At 42.9% G+C, this 22,838-nt stretch overlaps 1 protein-coding gene across 2 annotated transcripts in view; it reads right to left on the bottom strand.

Annotated features, from left to right (window-relative positions):
• The window catches only part of zeb1b (zinc finger E-box binding homeobox 1b), a 194,194-nt gene that overhangs the window by 86,021 nt on the left and 85,335 nt on the right, over positions 1 to 22,838 (bottom strand). For both annotated transcript variants that reach the window (XM_070881524.1, XM_070881525.1), the window contains one exon: positions 11,639 to 11,848. In XM_070881524.1, coding sequence (XP_070737625.1) covers positions 11,639 to 11,848 — 210 coding nt within the window. The remainder of the gene's footprint in view (positions 1 to 11,638; positions 11,849 to 22,838) is intronic.

Raw genomic sequence — 22,838 nt, 5'->3', positions numbered from 1 at the left:
TAACCACCGATTTCCAACCCGAAAAGGACCCATTTATCCCGACTCTCTGCCTTCTGTTCGCCAGCCAATTCTCTATCCATGCTAATACATTTTCTCTGACTCCACGTACCCTTATCTTCTGCAGTAACCTTTTGTGTGGCACATTATCGAATGCCTTTTGGAAATCTAAATACACCACATCCATCGGTACACCTCTATCCACCATGCTCATTATATCCTCAAAGAATTCCAGTAAATTAGTTAAACATGATTTCCCCTTCATGAATCCATGCTGCGTCTGCTTGATTCCTATCTAGATGTCCCGCTATTTCTTCCTTAATGATAGTTTCAAGCATTTTCCCCAATACAGATGTTAAACTAACCGGCCGATAGTTACCTGCCTTTTGTCTGCCCCCTTTTTTTTAAAACAGAGACGTTACATTAGCTGCTTTCCAATCCGCTGGTACCTCCCCAGAGTCCAGAGAATTTTGATAGATTATAACTAATGCATCTGCTATAACTTCCGCCATCTCTTTTAATACCCTGGGAAGCATTTCATCAGGACCAGGGGACTTGTCTACCTTGAGTCCCATTAGCCTGTCCAGCACTACCTCCCTAGTGACAGTGATTGTCTCAAGGTCCTCCCTTCCCACATTCCTGTGACCAGCAATTTTTGGCATGGTTTTTGTGTCTTCCACTGTGAAGACCGAAACAAAATAATTGTTTAAGGTCTCAGCCATTTCCACATTTCCCATTATTAAATCCCCCTTCTCATCTTCGAAGGGACCAACATTTACATTAGTCACTCTTTTCCGTTTTATATATCTGTAAAAGCTTTTACTATCTGTTTTTATGTTTTGCACAAGTTTACCTTCGTAATCTATCTTTCCTTTCTTTATTGCTTTTTTAGTCACTGTTTGCTGTTGTTTAAAATTTTCCCAATCTTCTAGTTTTCCACTAACCTTGGCCACCTTATACACATTGGTCTTTAATTTGATACTCTCCTTTATTTCCTTGGTTATCCACGGCTGGTTATCCCTTCTCTTACCGTCCTTCTTTTTCACTGGAATATATTTTTGTTGCGCACTATGAAAGAGCTCCTTAAAAGTCCTCCACTGTTCCTCAATTGTTCCCCATTATAAATTCACCTGAGTCTGACTGCAAGGGACCCAAGTTTGTTTTCACTAATCTTTTTCTTTTCACATAGCTATCGAAGCTTTTGCAGTCAGTTTTTATGTTCCCGGCAAGCTTCCTCTTGTACTCTATTTTCCCCCTCCTAATCAAACCCTTTGTCCTACTCTGCTGAATTCTAAATTTCTCCCAGTCCTCAGGTTTGTTGCTTTTTTTGGCCAATTTATATGCCTCTTTCTTGGATCTAACACTATCCTTAATTTCCGTTGTTAGCCACGGTTGAGCCACCTTCCCTGTTTTATTTTTACTTCAGACAGGGATTTACAATTGCTGAAGTTCATCCATGTGATCTATAAATGTTTGCCATTGCCTATCCACCGTCAACCCTTTAAGTATCATTTCCCAGTCTATTCTAGCCAATTCACGCCTCATGCCTTCGAAGTTAGCTTTCCTTAAGTTCAGGACCCCAGTTTCTGAATTAACTGTCACTCTCCATCTTAATAAAGAATTCTACCATATTATGGTCACTCTTCCCCAAGGGGCCTCACACAACAAGATTGCTAATTAGTCCCTTCTCATTACACATCACCCAGTCTAGGATAGCCAGCTCTATAGTTGGTTCCTCGACATATTGGTCAAGAAAACCATCCCTAATACACTCCAGGAAATCCTCCTCCACCGCATTGCTACCAGTTTGGTTAGCCCAATCAATATGTAGATTAAAGTCGCCCATGATAACTGCTGTACCTTTATTGCACACATTCCTTATTTCTTGTTTGATGCTGTCCCCAACCTCAGTACAAATGTTTGGTGGTCTGTAAACAACTCCCACTAGCGTTTTCTGCTCTTTGGTATTCCGTAGCTCCACCCATACGGATTCCACATCATCCAAGCCAATGTCCTTCCTTACTGGTGTGGGTGTGACTACGAGTGAGGAAGGTATGGGGACTCAGCATAGAGTGATGGAGGAGCCTCAGCCCTTGCTCTTCTCAATAGGTTCGAGGCTCTTACTGCTAAGTGGACGAGAGCAGGGACTGCAGGGAGGATGAGCAAACTGACCACAGCATCATGGTACAGGGGTCCATTCAAGTGGTGGGAGTAAAAAGAAACATTGTAGTGATAGGGGGTAGTATCATTAGGGGGATAGATAAGATTCTCTGCAGCCGAGAGCACGAGTCCCGAAGACTGTGTTGCCTGCCCGGTGCCAGGGTTAAGGACATCTCCTCAGGGGTGGAGAGGAACTTGGAATGGGAGGGGGAAGATCCAGTTGTCATGGTTCACGTGGGTACAAACGACAGATAGGTCAAAGAAAGAGGTTCTTCTGAGGGAGCATGAGCAGCTGGGGGCCAAGTTAAAAAGCAGAACCACAAAAGGTAATAATCTCTGGATTGCTAGCTGAGTAAATTTGCATAGGGTAAATAAGATCAGAGAGTTAAACATGTAGCTCAAAGACTGGTGTAGGAGAAATGGGTTTTAGTTTGTGGGACACTGGCACCAGTACTGGGGTAAGAGGAAGCTATTCCGTTCGGACAGGCTCCACTTAGACTGTGCTGGGACTTGGGTCCTGTAGCTAGGACTGTAGAGAGGGCTTGAAACTAATTAGGTTGTGGGGGGGGAAGCTGGGGGAGCATTCAGATGAGCAAAAATTTGAAAAAAGTCAAAGAATGAGGAGGAAATGGGTAGCACTGGAGCAAACGAAAACCAGAGCATGTCAGGAAGGGAAAGATTGTATAAACAAAGGTGAATCAGAAAGTGGAGTCAAAGCAGGGGAAAAAAATAGTAAAAAAACATTTAAAGGCTCATCAGAATGCACGTAGCATTCGTAACAAAATAGATGAGTTGATGGCACAAATAGATACAAATGGCTACAATCTGATAGCCATTACAGAGATGTGGTTGCAAGATGACCAGGATTGGGAACTAAATATTCAGGGGTACTTGACAATTCCGAAGGACAGACAGAAAGGAAAAGGTTGTGGGGTAGCACTGTTAATAATAAAGGACGAGATCAGTGTGTTATTGAGAAACAATATTGGCTCAGAAGATCAAGATGTTGAATCAAGTCTGGGTGGAGATAAGAAACAATAAGGGGAAAAAGTCACTGGTGGGTGTAGTCTATAAACCCCCTAATAGTAGCTACACTGTTGGACAGAGTATAAATCAAGAAATAATGGAGGCTTGTAAAAAATGAACGGCAATAATCATGGGCGATTTTAACCTTCACATTGATTGAACAAAGCAAACCAGCCAGGGTAGCCTCGAGTGTATCCAGGATAGTTTCCTTCAACAGCACGTTGCGGAACCCACCAGGGAGCAGGCTATCTTAGATCTGGTACTGTGTAATGAGACAGGATTAATAAATGATCTCTAGTAAGAGGATCCTCTTGGAATGAGTGACCATGACATGGTTGAATTTCAAATTCAGTTGGAAGCTGAGAAAGCTGGATCTCAAACCAGTGTCCCAAGCTTAAATAAAGGAGACGACAAAGGTATGAGGGCAGAGTTGGCTAAAATGGACTGGGAAAATAGATTAAAGTATTGGACGGTTGATAAGCAGTGGCAGATATTTAAGAAGATATTTCATAACTCGAAACAAAAATATATGCCAATGAGAAGGAAAGACTAAGAGAAGGGATAACCATCCGTGGCTAACTAAGGAAATAAGGGAGGGTGTCAAATTGAAAACAAAGGCATACAATGTGGCCAAGACTAGTGGGAGGCCAGAGGATTGGGAAACTTTTAAAAGCCAGCAAAGAATGACTAAAAAAAAAAATGATAGAGAGTGAAGCTAGATTATGAAAGTAAACTAGTACAAAATTAAAAAAAGAGACAATAAGAGTTTCTACAGGTACATAAAAAGGAAAAGAATGGCTAAAATAAATCTTGGTACCCGATAGGCTGAAACTGGGGAATTAATAATGGAGAACAGGGAAATAGCCGAGACGTTGTACAAATATTTTGTATCGGTCTTCACGGTAGATGACACTAAAAACATCCCAATAGTGGATAATCAAGGGGCTATAGGGAGGGAGGAACTTAATTCACGATGCTGAGAATGACGTGAATAGCACGTTTAGTGAGTTGGTCTTACCACAGGTAAAGGGTCCATAGCCAGATAAGGAATGGAAGACCAACAGGAAGAGCAGTGCCGGGGGTCCCCTGCGGTCATCCCCCTGCAAAACAGATACACCACTTTGGGTTCTGTTGAGGGGGATGACTCATCAGGGGAAAGCAGCAGCAGCCAAGTTCATGGCACCGTGGCTGGCTCTGCTGCACAGGAGGGCAGGAAAAAGAGTGGGAGAGCGATAGGGATAGGGGATTCAATTGTAAGGGGAATAGATAGGCGTTTCTGCGGCCGCAACCGAGACTCCAGGATGGTATGTTGCCTCCCTGGTGCAAGGGTCAAGGATGTCTTGGAGCGGGTGCAGGACATTCTAAAAAGTTGTCGTGATGCATATAGGTATCAACGATATAGGTAAAAAAATGGGATGAGGTCTTACGAGACGAATTTAGGGAGCTAGGAGTTAAATTAAAAAGTAGGACCTCAAAAGGTAGTAATCTCAGGATTGCTACCAGTGCCACGTGCTAGTCAGAGTAGAAATTGCAGGATAGCTCAGATGAATCCGTGGCTTGAGAAATGGTGCAGAAGGGAGGGATTCAAATTCCTCGGACATTGGAACCGGTTCTGGGAGAGGTGGGACCAGTACAAACCGGATGGTCTGCACGAGGGCAGGATCGGAACCAATGTCCTTGGGGGAGTGTTTGCTAGTGCTGTTGGGGAGGAGTTAAACTAATATGGCAGGGGGATGGGAACCGATGCAGGGAGACAGAGGGAAATAGAAGCGGGGGCAGAAGCAAAAGATAGAAAGGAGAATAGTAAAAGTGGAGGGCAGAGAAACCCAAGGCAAAAAGCAAAAAGGGCCACATTACAGCAAGATTCAAAAGGGGCAAAGGTATGTTAAAAAGACAAGCCTGAAGGCTCTGTGCTTCAATGCGACGAGAATTCGGAATAAGGTGGATGAATTAACTGCGCAGATAGCAGTTAACGGGTATGATGTGATTGGCATCATGGAGACATGGCTCCAGGGTGACCAAGGCTGGGAACTCAACATCCAAGGGTATTCAACATTCAGGAAGGATAGACAGAAAGGAAAAGGAGGTGGGGTAGCGTTGCTGGTTAAAGAGAAAATCAATGCAATTGTAAGGAAGGACATTAGCCTGGATGATGTGGAATCGGTATGGGTGGAGCTGCGGAATTCCAAAGGGCAGAAAATGCTAGTGGTAGTTGTGTGTAGACCACCAAATTGTGGTTGGGGACAGCATCAAACAAGAAATAAGGGATGTGTGCAATAAAGGTACAGCAGTAATCATGGGCGACTTTAATCTACATATCAATTGGGCTAACCTAACTGGTAGCAATGCGGTGGAGGAGGATTTCCTGGAGTGTATTTGGGATGGTTTTCTAGACCAATATGTCGAGGAACCAACCAGGGAGCTGGCCATCCTAGACTGGGTGATGTGTAATGAGAAGGGATTAATTAGCAATCTTGTTGTGCGAGGCCCCTTGGGGAAGAGTGACCAAAAAAATGGTAGAATTCTTTATTAAGATGGAGAGTGACAGTTAATTCAGAAACTGGGGTCCTGAACTTAAGGAAAGCTAACTTCGAAGGCATGAGGTGTGAATTGGCTATAATAGACTGGCAGGGGATAATTAAAGGGTTGACGGTGGATAAGTAATGGCAAACCTTTAAAGATCACATGGATGAACTTCAGCAATTGTACATCCCTGTCTGGAGTAAAAATAAAACAGGGAAGGTGGCTCAACCATGGCTAACAAGGGAAATTAAGCATCATGTTAAAACCAAGGAAGAGGCATATAAATTGGCTAGAAAAAGCAACAAATCTGAGGACTGGGAGAAATTTAGAATTCAACAGACAAGGACTAAGGGATTAATTAAGATGGGGAAAAGCGTGTGCGAGAGGAAGCTTGCAGGGAACATAAAAACTGACTGCAAAAGCTTTTATAAATATGCGAAGAGAAAAAAAGATTAGTAAAGACAAACGTAGGTCCCTTGCAGTCGGATTCAGGTGAATTTATAATGGGGAACAAAGAAATGGCAGACCAATTGAACCAATACTTCGGTTCTGTCTTCACAAAGGAAGATACAAATAACCTTCCGAATGTGCTAGGGGACAGTGGGTCTAGTGAGAATGAGATACTGAAAGATATCCTTATTAGGCGGGAAATTTTGTTCGAGAAATTGATAGGATTAAAGGCCGATAAATCCCCGGGTCCTGATAGTCTGCATCCCAGAGTATTTAAGGAAGTGGCCCTAGAAATAGTGGATGCATTGGTGATCATTTTCCAACAATCTATCAATTCTGGATCAGTTCCTATGGGCTGGAGCGTAGCTGATGTACCGCCACTTTTTAAGAAAGGAGGGAGAGAAAGCGGGTAATTATAGACTGGTTAGCCTGACATCAGTAGTGGGGAAAATGTTGGAATGAATCATTAAGGATGAAATAGCAGTTCATTTGGAAAGCAGTGACAGGATCGGACAGAGTCAGCATGGATTTATGAAAGGGAAATCATGCTTGACAAATCTTCTAGAATTTTTTGAGGATGTAACTAGTAGAGTGGACAAGGGAGAACCAGTGGATGTGGTGTATTTGGACTTTCAAAAAGCTTTTGACAAGGTCCCGCACAAGAGATTGGTGTACAAAATCAAAGCGCATGGTATTGGGGGTAATGTACTGACGTGGATCGAGAACTGGTTTGGCAGACAGGAAGCAGAGAGTCGGGATAAACGGGTGCTTTTCAGAATGGCAGGCAGTTACTAGTGGGGTGCCGCAGGGCTCAGTGCTGGAACCTCAGCTCTTTACAATATACATTAACGATTTGGATGAAGGAAGAGAGTGTAATATCTCCAAGTTTGCGGATGACACTAAACTGGGTGGCGGTGTGAGCTGTGAGGAGGACGCTAAGAGGCTGCAGGGTGACTTGGACAGATTAGGTGAGTGGGCAAATACATGGCAGATGCAGTATAATGTGGATAAATGTGAGGTTATCCATTGTGGGGGCAAAAACACGAAAGCAGAATGTTATCTGAATGGCGGCAGACTAGAAAAAGGGGAGGTGCAACGAGACCTGGGTGTCATGGTTCATCCGTCACTGAAAGTGGGCACACAGGTACAGCAGGCGATAAAGAAGGCAAAAGGGATGTTGGCCTTCATAGCTCGGGGATTTGAATATAGGAGCAGGGAGGTCTTACTGCAGTTGTACTGGGCCTTAGTGAGGCCTTACCTGGAATACTGTGTTCAGTTTTGGTCTCCTAGTCTGAGGAAGGACTTTCTTGCTATTGAGGGAGTGCAGCAAAGGTTCACCAGACTGATTACAGGGATGGCTGGGCTGTCATATGAGGAGAGACTGGATCAATTGAGCTTTTATTCACTGGCGTTTAGAAGGATGAGAGGGGATCTCATAGAAACATTTAAGATTCTGACGAGACTGGGTAGGTTAGATGCGGGAAGAATGTTCTCGATATTGGGGAAGTCCAGAACCAGGGGACATAGTCTTCGGATAAGGGGTAGGCCATTTAGGACTGAGATGAGGAGAAACATCTTCACTCAGAGTTGTTGACCTGTGGAATTCCCTGCCGCAGAGAATTGTTGATGCCAGTTCATTGGATATATTCAAGAGGGAGTTAGATATGGCCCTTACAGTTAAGGGGATCAAGGGGTATGGAGAGAAAGCAGGAAAGGAGTACTGAAGGAATGATCAGCCATGATCTTATTGAATGGCGGTGCAGGCTCGAAGGGCCGAATGGCCTTCTCCTGCACCTATTTTCTATGTTTCTACACAATCACTATCACTAATGAAGTAGTACTCGGTAAAATAATGGGACTAAAGGCAGACAAGTCCCCTGGACCTGATGGCTTACATCCTAGGGTATTAAAAGAAGTGGCTGCAGAGATAGTGGATGCATTGGTTGTAATCTATCAAAATTCCCTGAATTCTGGGGTGGTCCCAGTGGATTGGAAAACCATAAATGTAATGCCCCTATTTAAAATAGGAGGCAGACAAAAAGCAGGAAACTATAGACCAGTTAGCCTAACATCGGTCGTTGGGAAAATGCTGGAGTCCATTATTAAGGAAGCAGTACCAGGATATTTGGAAAAGCATAATTCAATCAAGCAGAGTCAGCATGGTTTTATGAAAGGGAAATCATGTTTGATAAATTTGCTGGAGTTCTTTGAGGATGTAACGAGCAAGGTGGATAAGGGGGAACCAGTGGATGTGGTGTATTTGGACTTCCAGAAGGCTTTCGATAAGGTGCCACATAAAAGGTTACTGCACAAGATAAAAGTTCACAGGGTTGGAGGTAATGTGTTAGCATGGATAGAGGATTGGCTAACTAACAGAAAACAGAGAGTTGGGATAAATGGGTCATTTTCCAGTTGGCAAACAGTAACTAATGGGGTGCCGCAGGGATCGGTGCTGGGTCCTCAACTATTTACAATCTATATTAATGACTTGGATGAAAGGACCGAGTGTAATGTAGCCAAGTTTACCGATGATACAAAGATGGGTGGGAAAGCAAATTGTGAGGAGGACACAAAAAAATCTGTAAAAGGGATATAGACAGGCTAAATGAGTGTGCAAAAATTTGGCAAATGTAGTATAATGTGGGAAAATGTGAGGTTATTCACTTTGGCAGAAAAAATAGAAAAGCAAATTATAATTTACATGGAAAAAAATTGCAAAGTGCTGCAGTACAGAGGGACCTGGGAGTCCTTGTGCATGAAACACAAAAAGTTAGTTTGCAGGTACAGCAAGTAATCAGGAAAGCAAATGGAATGTTGGCCTTTATTGCAAGGGGGAGAGAGTATAAAAGCAGAGACGCCCTGCTAAAGCTGTACAGGGTATTGGTGAGGCCACACCTAGAGTACTGCGTTCAGTTTTGTTTCCTTATTTAAGGAAGGATATACTTGCATTGGAGGCAGTGCAGAGAAGGTTCACTAGGTTGATTCCGGAGATGAGGGGGTTGACTTATGAGGATAGGTTGAGTAGGTTGGGCCTATACTCACTGGAGTTCAGAAGAATAAGAGGTGATCTTATCGAAACATACAAGATAATGAGGGGCTTAACAAGGTGGATGCAGACAGGATATTTCAACTCATAGGGGAAACTAAAACTAGGGAACATAGTCTCAGAATAAGGGGCCGCCATTTAAAACTGAGATGAGGAGGAATTTATTTTGTGAGGGTTGTAAATCTATGGAATTCTCTGCCCCAGGGAGAGTTGTGGAGGCTGGGTCATTGAATGTATTTAAGGCGTAGATAGAGATTTTTGAGCGATATGGGAATAGGAAGATTATGAGGAGCAGGCAGGGAAGTGGAGCTGAATCCATGATCAGATCAGGCATGATCTTATTAAATGGCGGAGTGAGCTTGAGGGGTCAGGTGGCCTACTCCTGATCCTATTTCTTATGTTCTTAATAGCTCTATTAGGTCTCCTCTTAACCTTCTCTGCTCTAAGGAGAACAATCCCAGCTTCTCCACATAACTCAAGACCCTCATCCCTGGTATCATCCTGATGAACCTCATCCTTGCTAAAGTGTTGCTCCAGGTGAGGCCTAACCAGTGTTTAGCATGATTTCAGTGTTTTTGTATTCAATGCATATCTTTACAAAGCCAAGTGTCCCATACACTTTCTTAACCACCTTATCAATTTACCTTGCCACCTTCAACGATTTGTGAATATGCACTCCCAGATCCCTCTGCTGTTGCACTCCCTTCAAAATAGTACCATGTTGTTCCTCCCAAAATGCATCACTTCACACTTATCCGCATTAAATTGCATCTGCCATGTGCCTGCCCATAAACATTCAATCATTCAGACAGAACCGTCTATATAAATTATGTAGCTTTTTCTGCATTGTTGACATGCATCTCTACCATGAAATCACTGAAATCTTGTCACAATGTGATGAAGCACAATGCAGTTGACTGATGTAGAAATTAAACGTCACTTCATGGGTGGAAACAAATTAAGTGCAACAAGAAAGGAAAGAACAAACGATGAGGAAAAGATAAAGCAGAAAGACAATAATAGAACAGGAATGTGCCATTAACATTCTGTTAAGTGCTTACATCAGGAGGATTGGCTATGAAATGAGAAGAGAATGACAGTGAAAGAATGCAATGGTCTGGAAATGACAAGATCACTTAAGTAGCTGGGGTTAATGATCATCACTATAAACATTGTTTGACTGTAGTACAAAATGAAATTGCTTTCTTCTATTTTACAAAGAAAGCAATCTTAAAATGAAATTGGTTAAAACAAAATTGGTTAAAGTGAAATGTCATCTATTAGAAGACAACTGATGTTGGCCTTCGAGGACACTTCCACAATCAATGTAACAAACTTTTGCTGCTCTTGGATAGTGCAGGTGGGAGAAGAAAGATGTGTGTGATGTGGAGTAGGCTTTGTAAACTGACTGTGCTCAACTGTGATGCTTACCAAATAGGTTATGAACACTTTATTTCTACATTCGCACACGAGTAACTGTGGGGGTGAGGAATTGAAAGTTACCGGCAGTCCCTCGGAATCAAGGAAGACTTGCTTCCACTCAAAGTGAGTTCTCAGGTGGCTGTACAGTCCAATGCGGGAATTACAGTCTCTGTCACAGGTGGGGCAGACAGTGGTTGAGGGTAAGGGTGGGTTAGGAGCCTGGTTTGACACAGGCTCCTTCCGCTGTCTGCGCCTGATTTCTGTATGCTTTCGGCGACAAGATTCGAGGCGCTCAGCGCACTTCCGGATGCTCTTCCTCCATTTTGGGCGGTCTTGGGCCAGGGATTCCCAGGTACCTGTGGGAATGCTGCACATTTATCAAGGTGGCTTTGAGTGCCCTTGAAATGTTTCCTCTGCCCATGTGGGACTCCCTTGCCGTGTAGGAGTTCAGAGTAGAGCAACCGTTTAGGGATTCTCGTGTTGGATATGCGGACAATGTAGCCCGCCCAACGGAGCTGGTCGAGCGTGGTCAGTGCTTCGATGCTGGGGATGTTGGCCAGAGCAAGAACACGGACGTTGATGCGTCTGTCCTCAGTGTATTTGCATCATCTTGCGGAGGCAGCGCTAGTGGTACTTTTCCAGCGCTTTGAGATGTTTGCTGCATATGGTCCATGTCTCTGAGCCATATAGGAAGGTGGGTATCACTGCTGCCCAATTGAAAGTTTACCAGTTCTCAATAAACTAATAGCCCTGCGTGAATCACTGGTTCAGGAAAAAAGGAGATTGACAATGAACAAATCAGCCTGTAGTTACATTTTGGTTCAGGAATCACCATTGTGCTTAATGTTATGATAATTACTACACTACAGATTTTCTAGCAAATAATCTTTGAGTTGACATTTAACCGTCATTCCAGATCAGACAGTCAAAATCCAAAGTACCACAATACCAGACCATATCAAAAAGCAGCATGCTATTAGTCTTTCAAATTACTGTAATCCCAAAAGTACCTACCATCATCATCATCTCTCCAATTGGTGCTCTCATTTTCTTCATCCGTGTCATCTTTCCTTGGCAACACTGTGCGCTTTGTTGGCAAGTCATCCTCCAGTGCATTTGTATCACAATCTCCTGCATCAGTCACACTCTCATCCTCCACAATATGGAGTTTATCTTCATCATCTGTATCCGAACTTGCTTCAACAACATTATTATAGTTGGTAACTGCAAAGAAAAAGAAAATAATCAAATGATTATGCCAACATAAATGATTATGCACAACTTCAGGACCCTTGTGATTCATGCTACAATGTAATAATATAAGTTTTAATAAATGTCTTAGGGCAAGAAAATCAAGAATGTCTCAACACTACTGATACATATCTCCTTGTACTGAGGAGAGGATCTCAATACTGAAATTTGAATTCAGGTAGTCCAATTGATAATCCACCAATTTTATTGCTAAAGCTAACCTGGCTGCAGTCTTAAAACAAAGCTCGAGTATTAAAAAATACATTTACTTATTCCTCAAAGTTCAACCACATAACTAAGAAAAATAGTTATCCTGAAGTACTAGATTTTTGTGTTTCGTGGGAATGGGCAATGTTCACAAAAAGTACTTTCATAATAAAAAAAATGTTGCGAGTGTATTGGTTTAGAATTCAGAAAGCAAAAATAGCGAAACGGCAATATACAAGAAAGCATCTATTTTTCAGCCATGTAGTGAAAGCCCTGCTGTTTACGAAAGGATATACTTGCTTTGGAGGCAGTTCAGAGAAGGTTCACAAGGTTGATTCCGGGGATGAGGGGGTTGACATGAGGAAAGGTTGAGTAGGTTGGGTCTCCACTCACTGGAATTCAGAAGAATGAGAGGTGATCTTATTGAAACGTATAAGATTATGAGGGGGCTTGACAAGGTGGATGCAGAGAGGATGTTTCCACTGATGGGGGAAACTAGAATTAGGAGGGCATGATCTTAGAATAAGTGGCCGTCCATTTAAAACAGTTGAGGAGAAATTTCTTCTCTTCGGGTTGTAAATCTGTGGAATTTGCTGCCTCAGAACTGTGGAAGCTGGGACATTGAATAAATTTAAGACAGAAATAGACAGTTTCTTGAACGATAAGAGGCTAAAGAGCTATGGGGAGCGGGCAGGAAAGTGGAGCCGAGTCCATGATCGGATCAGCCATGATCGTATTGAATGGCGGAGCAGGCTCGAGGGGCCGTATGGCCTACTCCTGTTCCTATTTCTTATGTTCTTAAACATTGACTGTCAAAGTTACATAATTGTTGTTCGAGGTTCCACACACAAAAAAAACACAAACTATTTCCCTCCATTAACTTTGTCACCACCTGCAATAAGATATTCCAAAATGAGCTGCCCTTTCAGGGAACAAAAGTAGTGTTGGATGAGAGGAACTCGAACACATTGGTTACAACAAAATGAACTGTCAACTTATTGGCATCATAAGCCACTGCTTCTGAACATTTAAATAAAGCCGTCAATGTGAATGCCAGGTTTTAAAATGTCAGTCAGAAATTAACGGTCTTTTTAAAGATCCTAAGGTGGTTGATAAATGCAGCATAAATGAAAGTGAAAGTTACCAAATTGCAAATTAAGGGGGTGAAGTTGCCCCGCGTCCCGACTGGGGACAGTAACCTTCCGGGGTCAGGACTTTTATCGCACGGCCCAGAAGTCCAGCCCCCGACGAGATATTGGCTTTACCGCCGTCTCCAGCGCTCCACTTCCTTTAGGGGCGGTAGCGTGATGCTGAGTCCATTAAAGTGGGAGGCCGCTACGCACTCTGCATGGCCCTTTGGTGGCCGCCACTGGGCCACCAGGATCGCGCGAGACCGGGCCAGCAGTCCAGCACCCAAGACAGAGTGCAGGGCTGCACAATGGCGGCCCTGACCACGCTAGAGCCACCATGGTCGGGCCGACCCAAGAGTCGGCTGACCAACAAAGATGGCAGCCTGGGGCGCTGCAGACCTCCCCTTTAAACAGCGCCCCGGGAGCAATTGTCCGCCAGCTTTGCGACCCACAAAGCATGGCGATTACATCATCGCAGGTTGCTAGGCAGCCTGGGGAGCTAACCACAAGGCAGCGCCTCCCAAACCTCCGGAGCAATTTCACGGGAAGCAGTAGAGCCCCCCTCCCTCGGCGAAAGCTACCTTGCACCCCCGCCCCCGCTCGGAGGCACTAACGGGCGCAAAAAAGGAACAATTTTGCCCCCTAATTGTCCAGTACAGCATACCAAAAGATGCAAATGATTTTAAGCAATATTGCTGTAATAGAAACCCAAGTGTGGATGTTTAAAGAGAAAAAGAAAACATCAAGGTTACTGAAGTCTCTAACTGTGCTAAAATTACTAAGATAGCGTTACATTAGAAGTCAAAGACCAAATGTGGAAAGGAACGCAGTTTGCTGTAGGACAAACATGAAGCTCTGAAGATATGTTGCTGTAGTATTGAGGGATAGCATGACATTATTTTGGAGCTTTGAGGAAAAGTCATTTCTCTTACTATATAGTTGCATGCTATAGTGATTTTGTTCTGTTCTACTTCCCCAAAAAAAAAAGCTATGCACACTCAGAATAAATTATAAGGTGGTGCCCCGATGAAGCAGAATTTGAACTTTGACAAATGGCTATATTAAAAATGTTCAGTCAATAAGAGAGACATACTGCTGGAGTTCTTAAATAAAACTATTTAGTAATCATAAAATTTGGTGCCTTTGTATTGCAAGTTTGAGACATTTTCTATTCATATAATGTAGTAAAATCTGTTAATCATAGGACACATTTGAAGTCACTAATCCATTAAAAAGACAAAAGGCCTGCATTGCCTAAAACGTGAATAAACTTCAGCCTGTCAAATGAACAACAACAGCAACAACTTGTATTTATATACCGTTTTTAACGTAGTAAAATATCCCAAGGCGCTTCACAGGAATGTTATTTTCTAACATTTGACACTGAACCACATAAGGAGATATTAGAGCAGATGACTAATAGCATGGTCAAAGAGCTAGGTTAGCCCCAAACTCAATAACCAAAATACGAGAACTAAAGTCCTCACCTACAGTCATTGAAATTTTCACATTGCAAATTCACTCTTGTATCGTTTCAGGTCAAACAATGAATATCAATCCTTCTAAAAGTTGAAGAAATTTATCATACTGCCAGCAGTTCTCTAATTCACAAGTTATTGCATTACTATTATAAAAGTGTTGATTCATGTCACTTGACTGCTCTAAATCTTTTGCTTCTAATGACATAGAGAGATAGAGAAGTCATCAAGGTATACACAACTAATTGGTGCAGAGCAACATGTGAAAATGGGTTATTGATTTGGGAAGTCAAGATCAGCGAAGCCTATAAAAGGCTGTTTAGATACACGACTACTGCAGCAGTTAATTAACATGTGATAAACTACTTTGCGCTTACATGTTGAACGGAATCTTTTAAGGCTCATTTATTGATTCTGCAAGATTGTAGTAAATGTTATTTCATTATTCTTTTTGTCCATTTCTTGCAACAAATGCTTCCTTTCTACAAATTAGAAGTTAATCAACCTTGATGTAGGGGATCCCTTTTACCAGTTACGTTTAACAAAAAAAGTCTAAATTAAAAACTTAGAAAACAATGGCCCGGATTTTGCGAGGCCGATGATGGTGAACGCTCAAGCCTTATAAAAGGCCCCGCAAGTTCCGGGTTTCCGTATGTGCGAAAACCTGGAACTTACTTGACAGATATAATGAACTGACCCAAAATTCACTTTCGCTAGCTATTCCCAACTACTGCCCAGCAAATGTCCACAAAACTTTTATGCCTGGTAAAATCAGGAATAGGGCCTACTTGCACCAGCATAAGGTTAATATAAATGTTAAATTAAATAATTATCCACAAACATTTTAAATGAGTTTAATTTTGTCCCAGATTAAAATATTTAAAATTATTTCTCAAAATAAAATTATTTTTATTGTAAATGCTTCATTAAAGGGACTTAATTAAAAGTGAAAATAGGAACATTTTAATTCCAGTTGTGTAAATTATTTAATTATTTGGGGATTCCTCTATGCTAATGCGGATTCCGAAATGGAATCCATAAGTATATGAGGAATCCTCCTTTCTGATTAGTGATCCCAGGAACGCTTCTGAACCGCCTGCATCTCTGGGATCCGTGGGCCTTTACACAGGCGTATGCCTGCAGGCCCAGGATACGAAGTCTCCGAAGCCAGGGAGCCAGGAGGTAGGTTGGAATTTCCCCCCCCCCCCCCAAGTTGGAGGCATACTCTGGGAGTACACCTCCGGCTACAAACTCCAGCACAATGTAAATTGCTGGAAGTAAGCAAAATGATGTCAAGATTATTAAGTACCCAAATATTTGAAACCCTTCACCAATGTGCTGGAAAGTTTATCGCAACATACCATACCTGCACATTCAAACAATAGTGCAACAACTTCAAATTTATACTTTGGATCAAGCAAAATTCCATGGATCAAGCAAAATTCCATCTTCAATTGGCAAATGCAATTGTTTTTCAACTTGTATATAATTAAAGGTAATTAAATACACACTAGTGAACAGTACTTCATTCCAAACTATGGAGCAGCTTGTGCAGAATGAACATTACTTTGCTGAATATGTCAAACCTTTGCTTTGTTTGAAAAGACAGACAGATTGTTTACACTTCGTTCTAGGCTGAATTCCAGGGGCTTCTTGCCCTTTGTTCTGTTCCTGATTCAACATTTGTCTTTTCTCATCAATTTTATAGTTACTTTTCATAGGTTCATCAATATAATTTAAACCTCAAATTGGTTGAGATGGTAGATTTTAATAAACCAATTAAACTGCACCCATGCAGTTAACTAATATAGAAATACTACATACTAAACTCTCAAAGTATAAACAAACACTTTAGATAAAAGGTGAATATAGGTTTATTACAGGAGTACTTGCTGGGATCTGAAAGGGCAATCTAAAACATTCTTTATTCTCCCAGTTAAACAATTCAGCTTCCACTGTTCATCCCCTTCTTTCGATTTCTGAGTTAGTCTTAAATAGTTAGCTAATCCTATTGCTTTACAAGCTCAACCTCATATACTGTCGCTCTTTCTTGAAGCTGTCTACAGCTTTTATATTTAAATCTAAAATGTTTATGCTAAAAACAGTTAGAATTAAATAAGCGAGAATGTTGTACAAGTGCAATAAAGCAGACTAGAAAAATTCATAAACTCTTGACTAGTAAACATAACATAAGAAATAGGAACAGGAGTAGGCCATGCGGCCCCTCAAGCCTGCTCCGCCATTCAATAAGATCATGGCTGATCTGATCATGAACTCAGCTCCACTTCCCCGCCCGCTCCCCATAACCCCTGATCGTTTAAGAAACTGTCTATTTCTGTCTTAAATTTATTCAATGTCCCATCTTCCACAGCTCTCTGAGGCAGCGAATTCCATAGATTTACAACCCTCAGAAGAAATTCCTCCTCATCTGTTTTAAATGGGCGGCCCCTTATTCTAAGATCATGTCCTCGAGTTCTAGTCCCCCCAACAGTGGAAACATCCTCTCTGCACCCACCTTGTCAAGCCCCCTCATAATCTTATACGTTTCAATTAGATAACCTCTCATTCTTCTGAACTCCAATGGGTAGAGACCCAACCTACTCAACCTTTCCTCATAAGTCAAGCCCCTCATCCCCGGAATCAACCGAATGAACTTTCTCTGAACTGCCTCCAAAGCAAGCATATCCTTTAGTAAATATGGAAACCAAAACTGCTTGCAGTATTACAGGTGTGGCCTCACCAATACCTTGTATAGCTGTAACAAGACTTCCCTGCTTTTATACTCCATCCCCTTTGCAATAAAAGGCCAAGATACCATTGGCCTTCCTGATCACTTGCTGTACCTGCATACCATCCGTTTGTGTTTCATGCACAAGTACCGCCAGGTCCCGCTGTACTGCGGCACTTTGCAATCTTTCTCCATTTAAATAATAACTTGCGCATTGATTTTTTTTCTGCCAAAGTGCATCACCTCACACGTTCCAACATTATACTCCATCTGCCAAATTTTTGCCCACTCACTTAGCCTATCTATGTCCTTTTGCAGATTTTTGTGTGTCCTCCTCACACATTGCTTTTCCTCCCATCGTTGTATCGTCAGCAAACTTGGCTACATTACACTCAGTCCCTTCTTCAAAGTTGTTAATATAGATTGTAAATAATTGGGGTGCCAGCACTGATCCCTGTGGCACCCCACTAGTTACTGATTGCCAGAGAATGGCAAACATTTAGAGATCACATGGATGAACTTCAACCATTGTACATCCCTGTCTGGAGTAAAAATAAAATGGGGAAGGTGGCTCAACCATGGCTAACAAGGGAAATTAAGGATAGTGTTAAATCCAAGGAAGAGGCATATAAATTGGCCAGAAAAAGCAGCAAACCTGAGGACTGGGAGAAATTTAGAATTCAGCAGAGAGGTTAATTAGGAGGGGGAAAATAGGAGTATGAGAGGAAGCTTGCTGGGAACATTAAAAACTGACTGCAAAAGCTTCTATAGATATGTGAAGAGAAAAAGATTAATGAAGACAAACGTAGGTCCCTTGCAGTCAGAATCAGGTGAATTTACAATGGGGGACAAAGAAATGGCAGACCAATTGAACCAATACTTTGGTTCTGTCTTCTCGACGGAAGACACAAATAACCTTTCAGAAATACGAGGGGACCAAGGGTCGAGCGAGAGGGAGGAACTGAAGGAAATCCTTATTAGTCAGGAAATTGTGTTAGGGAAATCCCCAGGGCTTGATAGGCTGCATCCCAGAGTACTTAAGGAAGTGGCCCTAACTCTGGATCATAGAAACATAGAAAATAGGTGCAGGAGTAGGCCATTCGGCCCTTCGAGCCTGCACCACTATTCAATAAGATCATGACTGATCATTCCCTCAGTATCCCTTTCCTGCTTTCGATCCATACCCCTTTGATCCCCTTAGCCGTAAAGGCCATATCTAACTCCCTCTTGAATATATCCAATGAACTGGCATCAACAATTCTCTGCGGCAGGGAATTCCACAGGTTAATAACTCAGTGAAGAAGTTTCTCCTCATCTCAATCCTAAACGGCCTGCCCCTTATCCTAAGACAGCGACCCCTGGTTCTGGACTTCCAGAACATCGGGAACATTCTACATCTAACCTGTCCCGTCCCCTCTCATCCTTCTAAACTCCAGTGTATAAAGGCCCAGTTGATCCAGTCTCTTCTCATATGTCAGTCCTGCCATCTGTCTGGTGAACCTTCGCTACACTCCCTCAATAGCAAGAACGTTCTTCCTCAGATTAGGAGACCAAAACTGAACACAATATTCCAGGTGAAGCCTCACCAAGGCCCTGTACAATTGCAGTAAGACCTCCCTGCTCGTATACTCACATCCCCTAGCTATGAAAGCCAACATACCATTTGCCTTCACCACCTGCTGTACCTGTACACCAACTTTCAATGACTGATGAACCATGACACCCAGATCTCATTGCACCTCCCCTTTTCCTAATCTGCCGCCATTCAGATAATATGCTGTCTTTGCCCCCAAAGTGGATAACCTCACATTTATCCACATTATACTGCATCTGCCATACATTTGCCCACTCACCTAACTTGTCCAAGTCACCCTGCAGCATCCTAACGTCCTCCTCACAGTTCACACCGCCACCCAGTTTAGTGTCATCTGCAAACTTGGAGATATTACACTCAATTTCTTCATCCAAATCATTGATGTATATTGTAAAGAGCTGGGGTCCCAGCACTGAGCCCTGCGGCACTCCACTAGTCACTGCCTGCATACTCACAGGTACATACATTACACTGCCTTATCAAGGAGCAATAAAAGATCTACTCCACCAATGCAATTTGCTAACCATTATTTACCGAGGGTCTTTCTCTTGTTGTGTTTGGAGCGGGTCTCATTTATGAAGGTTGTGCAACTCAGAAAACACGACAAGGTTCAAGGAGGTTCTTGAGCATCAGCCACTGACAAGAAACCATGAGACTCAACAAAAATTTCCAAGTCAGGCACTTGCATTGACTGAAGGCCAAAAACTATTGGAACAGAGTCAAACGTGCCAGGCAGGTTTGCTGGGATAATACTGAAACATGGAAAGAATAGACCAAGGAAAAAGTGAGTGACTACAGCAAAAGTAACATTTCACAAAAATGTTATGAAAAGTAAGAGAATTGTTACAGCCCTATTTCTAGGCATACTATGAAAGTGCACTGATTCACAGCAGAGGAAAGAGAAAAAGAAAACAAGGGCTTTCTAGTGTGTGGTCAACAGGACTGCTGCTGGGAACAGGAGAGAAAGAATGAGGCAGGCGCACCATCATCAGTGTCCTCGCTCAGGCGAACATTCCCAGCACTGAACACACTCGATCAGCTTTGCTGGGCAGGCCACATAGTTCACATGTCAGACACGAGGCTTCTTAAGCAATTGCTCTATGCGGAGCTCCTTCACTGCAAACGAGCCAAAGGTGGGCAGCGGAAACGTTACAAGGACAACCTCAAAGCCTCCCTGTTAAAGTGCGACATCACCGCTGACACCTGGGAGTCCCTGGTCGAAGACCACCCTAGGTGGAGAAAGTGCATCCGGGAGGGCGTTGAGCTCTTCGAATCTGAACACTGCCAGCAAGAAGAGGTCAGGCGCAGGCAGCGGAAGGAGCGTGCAGCAAATCAGTCCCACCCCCCCCTTCCCCCGACGAATGTCTGTCCCATCTGTGACAGGGTCTGTGGCTCTCGTATTGGACTGTTCAGCCACCAAAGGACTCACTTTAGAAGTGGAAGCAAGTCTTCCTCGATTCCGAGGGACTGCCGATGATGATGAAGAAGAAGAAGAAGGCAGTTCAAAACGTGAACAGGTATACAGAATAGAGAAAGATAACATGATCAAAATAGTATATGTGGCAAATATCTTAATGGGACAATGTTGCCAAGTAATTTCTATCTCTTCCCTACCCTTTTTAAAAAAAACATCGTAATTCTGGAGAAAAAAAAATGTACTTTAAAAAAAAACTAGAATAGAAAAGTGTTATTAAATTAACAAAACCCCCTGAATACACTACATCAACTTTGCACATTATGATCATCTGGGTTCAGGTCAATTAAGCAGTTACTGAACTGTATTAGAAAGCAACTAGTTTCAAGCAGACAGTAATTACTTCAACCCGGAAATCAAAGACCATAAATGGTAACTAGACAGCATTAGCTGCACTTGAGAAATTTCCTGATTAATGACTTTAGGTAACACATATGCACCAAGGATAAACAGTGCAAATCTGCCAATTCTACCAGCCCTTTTCCATGATTTAGAACAGGGACAAGAATGCTCACTGATAAGTCACCAAAAACACCACCACAGGACCTCACAACTCATTATCTCTACAGTAGCCATTCTAGTATTTTAAAGTAGTGATGTCTGAGACACAGCCCAGGGGCCAAATGTGGCCCAGTAGCTTCTTTATTCATTGTCATGAGGCTTCTTTGTTCATTCTCATGAGGCTTCTTGTTGGCTCCTTTTATCTTTGCACTTGCGCACAAAACTAACTTCAGCACTTTCAAGCTCAAACATTTCCAGGCCAAGAAGAGTGCAGCCACACTAGGGATGGGAGGGGAGAAGGAAGGAAGGGAGTACACACAATGCAGAGAGTGCAAGCATGCAGAGGTGAAAGAGATGAGAATGCATGGAGGGGAAAGGAATGGCAATATAGGTCGCAAGCGCTGGGAGACAGATAAGGAAGAAATGCAGGGAGGGTGGCAAGAATCAGAAGAGAAACATAGAAAATAGGTGCAGGAGTAGGCCATTCGGCCCTTCGAGCCTGCACCACCATTCAATAAGATCATGGCTGATCATTCACCTCAGTACCCCTTCCCTGCTTTCTCTCCATACCCCTTGATCCCTTTAGCCGGAAGGGCCATATCTAACTCCCGCTTGAATATATCCAATGAACTGGCATCAACAACTCTGTGGCAGGGAATTCCATAGATTAACAACTCAGTGAAGAAGTTTCTCCTCATCACAGTCCTAAATGGCATACCCCTTATCCTAAGACTGTGTCCCCTGGTTCTGGACTTCCCCAACATCGGGAACATTCTACCCGCATCTAACTTGTCCTGTCCCGTCAGAATCTTATATGTTCCTATGAGATCCCCTCTCATCCTTCTAAACTCCAATGTATAAAGGCCCAGTTGATCCAGTCGCTCCTCATATGTCAGTCTGCCATCCCGGGAATCAGTCTGGTGAACCTTCGCTGCATTCCCTCAATAGCAAGAACGTCCTTCCTCAGATTAGGAGACCAAAGCCAACACAATATTCCAGGTGAGGCCTCACCAAGGCCCTGTACAGCTGCAGTAAGACCTCCCTGCTCCTATACTCAAATCCCCTAGCTATGAAGGCCAACATACCATTTGCCTTCTTCACCGCCTGCTGTACCTGTAAGCCAACTTTCAATGACTGATGAACCATGACACCCAGGTCTCGTTGCACCTCCCCTTTTCCTAATCTGCCGCCATACAGATAATATGCTGTCTTTGCCCCCAAAGTGGATAACCTCACATTTATCCACATTATACTGCATCTGCCATGTATTTGCCCACTCATCGAACCTGTCCAAGTCGCCCTGCACAGCCTCTTGGCGTCCCCCTCACAGCTCACACCGCCACCCAGTTTAGTGTCATCTGCAAACTTGGAGATATTACACTCAATTCCTTCATCCAAATCATTGATGTATATTGTAAAGAGCTGGGGTCCCAGCACTGAGCCCTGCGGCACTCCAATAGTCACTGCCTGCCATTCTGAAAAGGACCCATTTATCCCGACTCTCTGCTTCCTGTCTGCCAACCAGTTCTCTATCCATGTCAGTATATTACCCCACATACCATGTGTTTTGATTTTGCACACCAAACTCTTGTGTGGGACCTTGTCAAAAGTCTTTTGAACATCCAAATACACCACATCCACTGGTTCTCCCTTGTCCACTCTACTAGTTACATGCTCAAAAAATTCCAGAAGATTTGTCAAGCATGATTTCCCCTTCATAAATCCATGCTGACTTGGACCGATCCTATCACTGCTTTTCCAAATGAGCTCCTATTGCATCCTTAATAATTGACTCCAACATGTTCCCCACGACTGATATCAGCCTAACCGGTCTATAATTACCCACTTTCT

The sequence above is a fragment of the Pristiophorus japonicus genome, chromosome 5 (genome assembly GCF_044704955.1).
Source record: "Pristiophorus japonicus isolate sPriJap1 chromosome 5, sPriJap1.hap1, whole genome shotgun sequence".
NCBI classification, from domain to species: domain Eukaryota; kingdom Metazoa; phylum Chordata; class Chondrichthyes; family Pristiophoridae; genus Pristiophorus; species Pristiophorus japonicus.
Note: the sequence above shows the minus strand (reverse complement) of the source record. Positions and strands in the feature narration are given on the sequence as shown.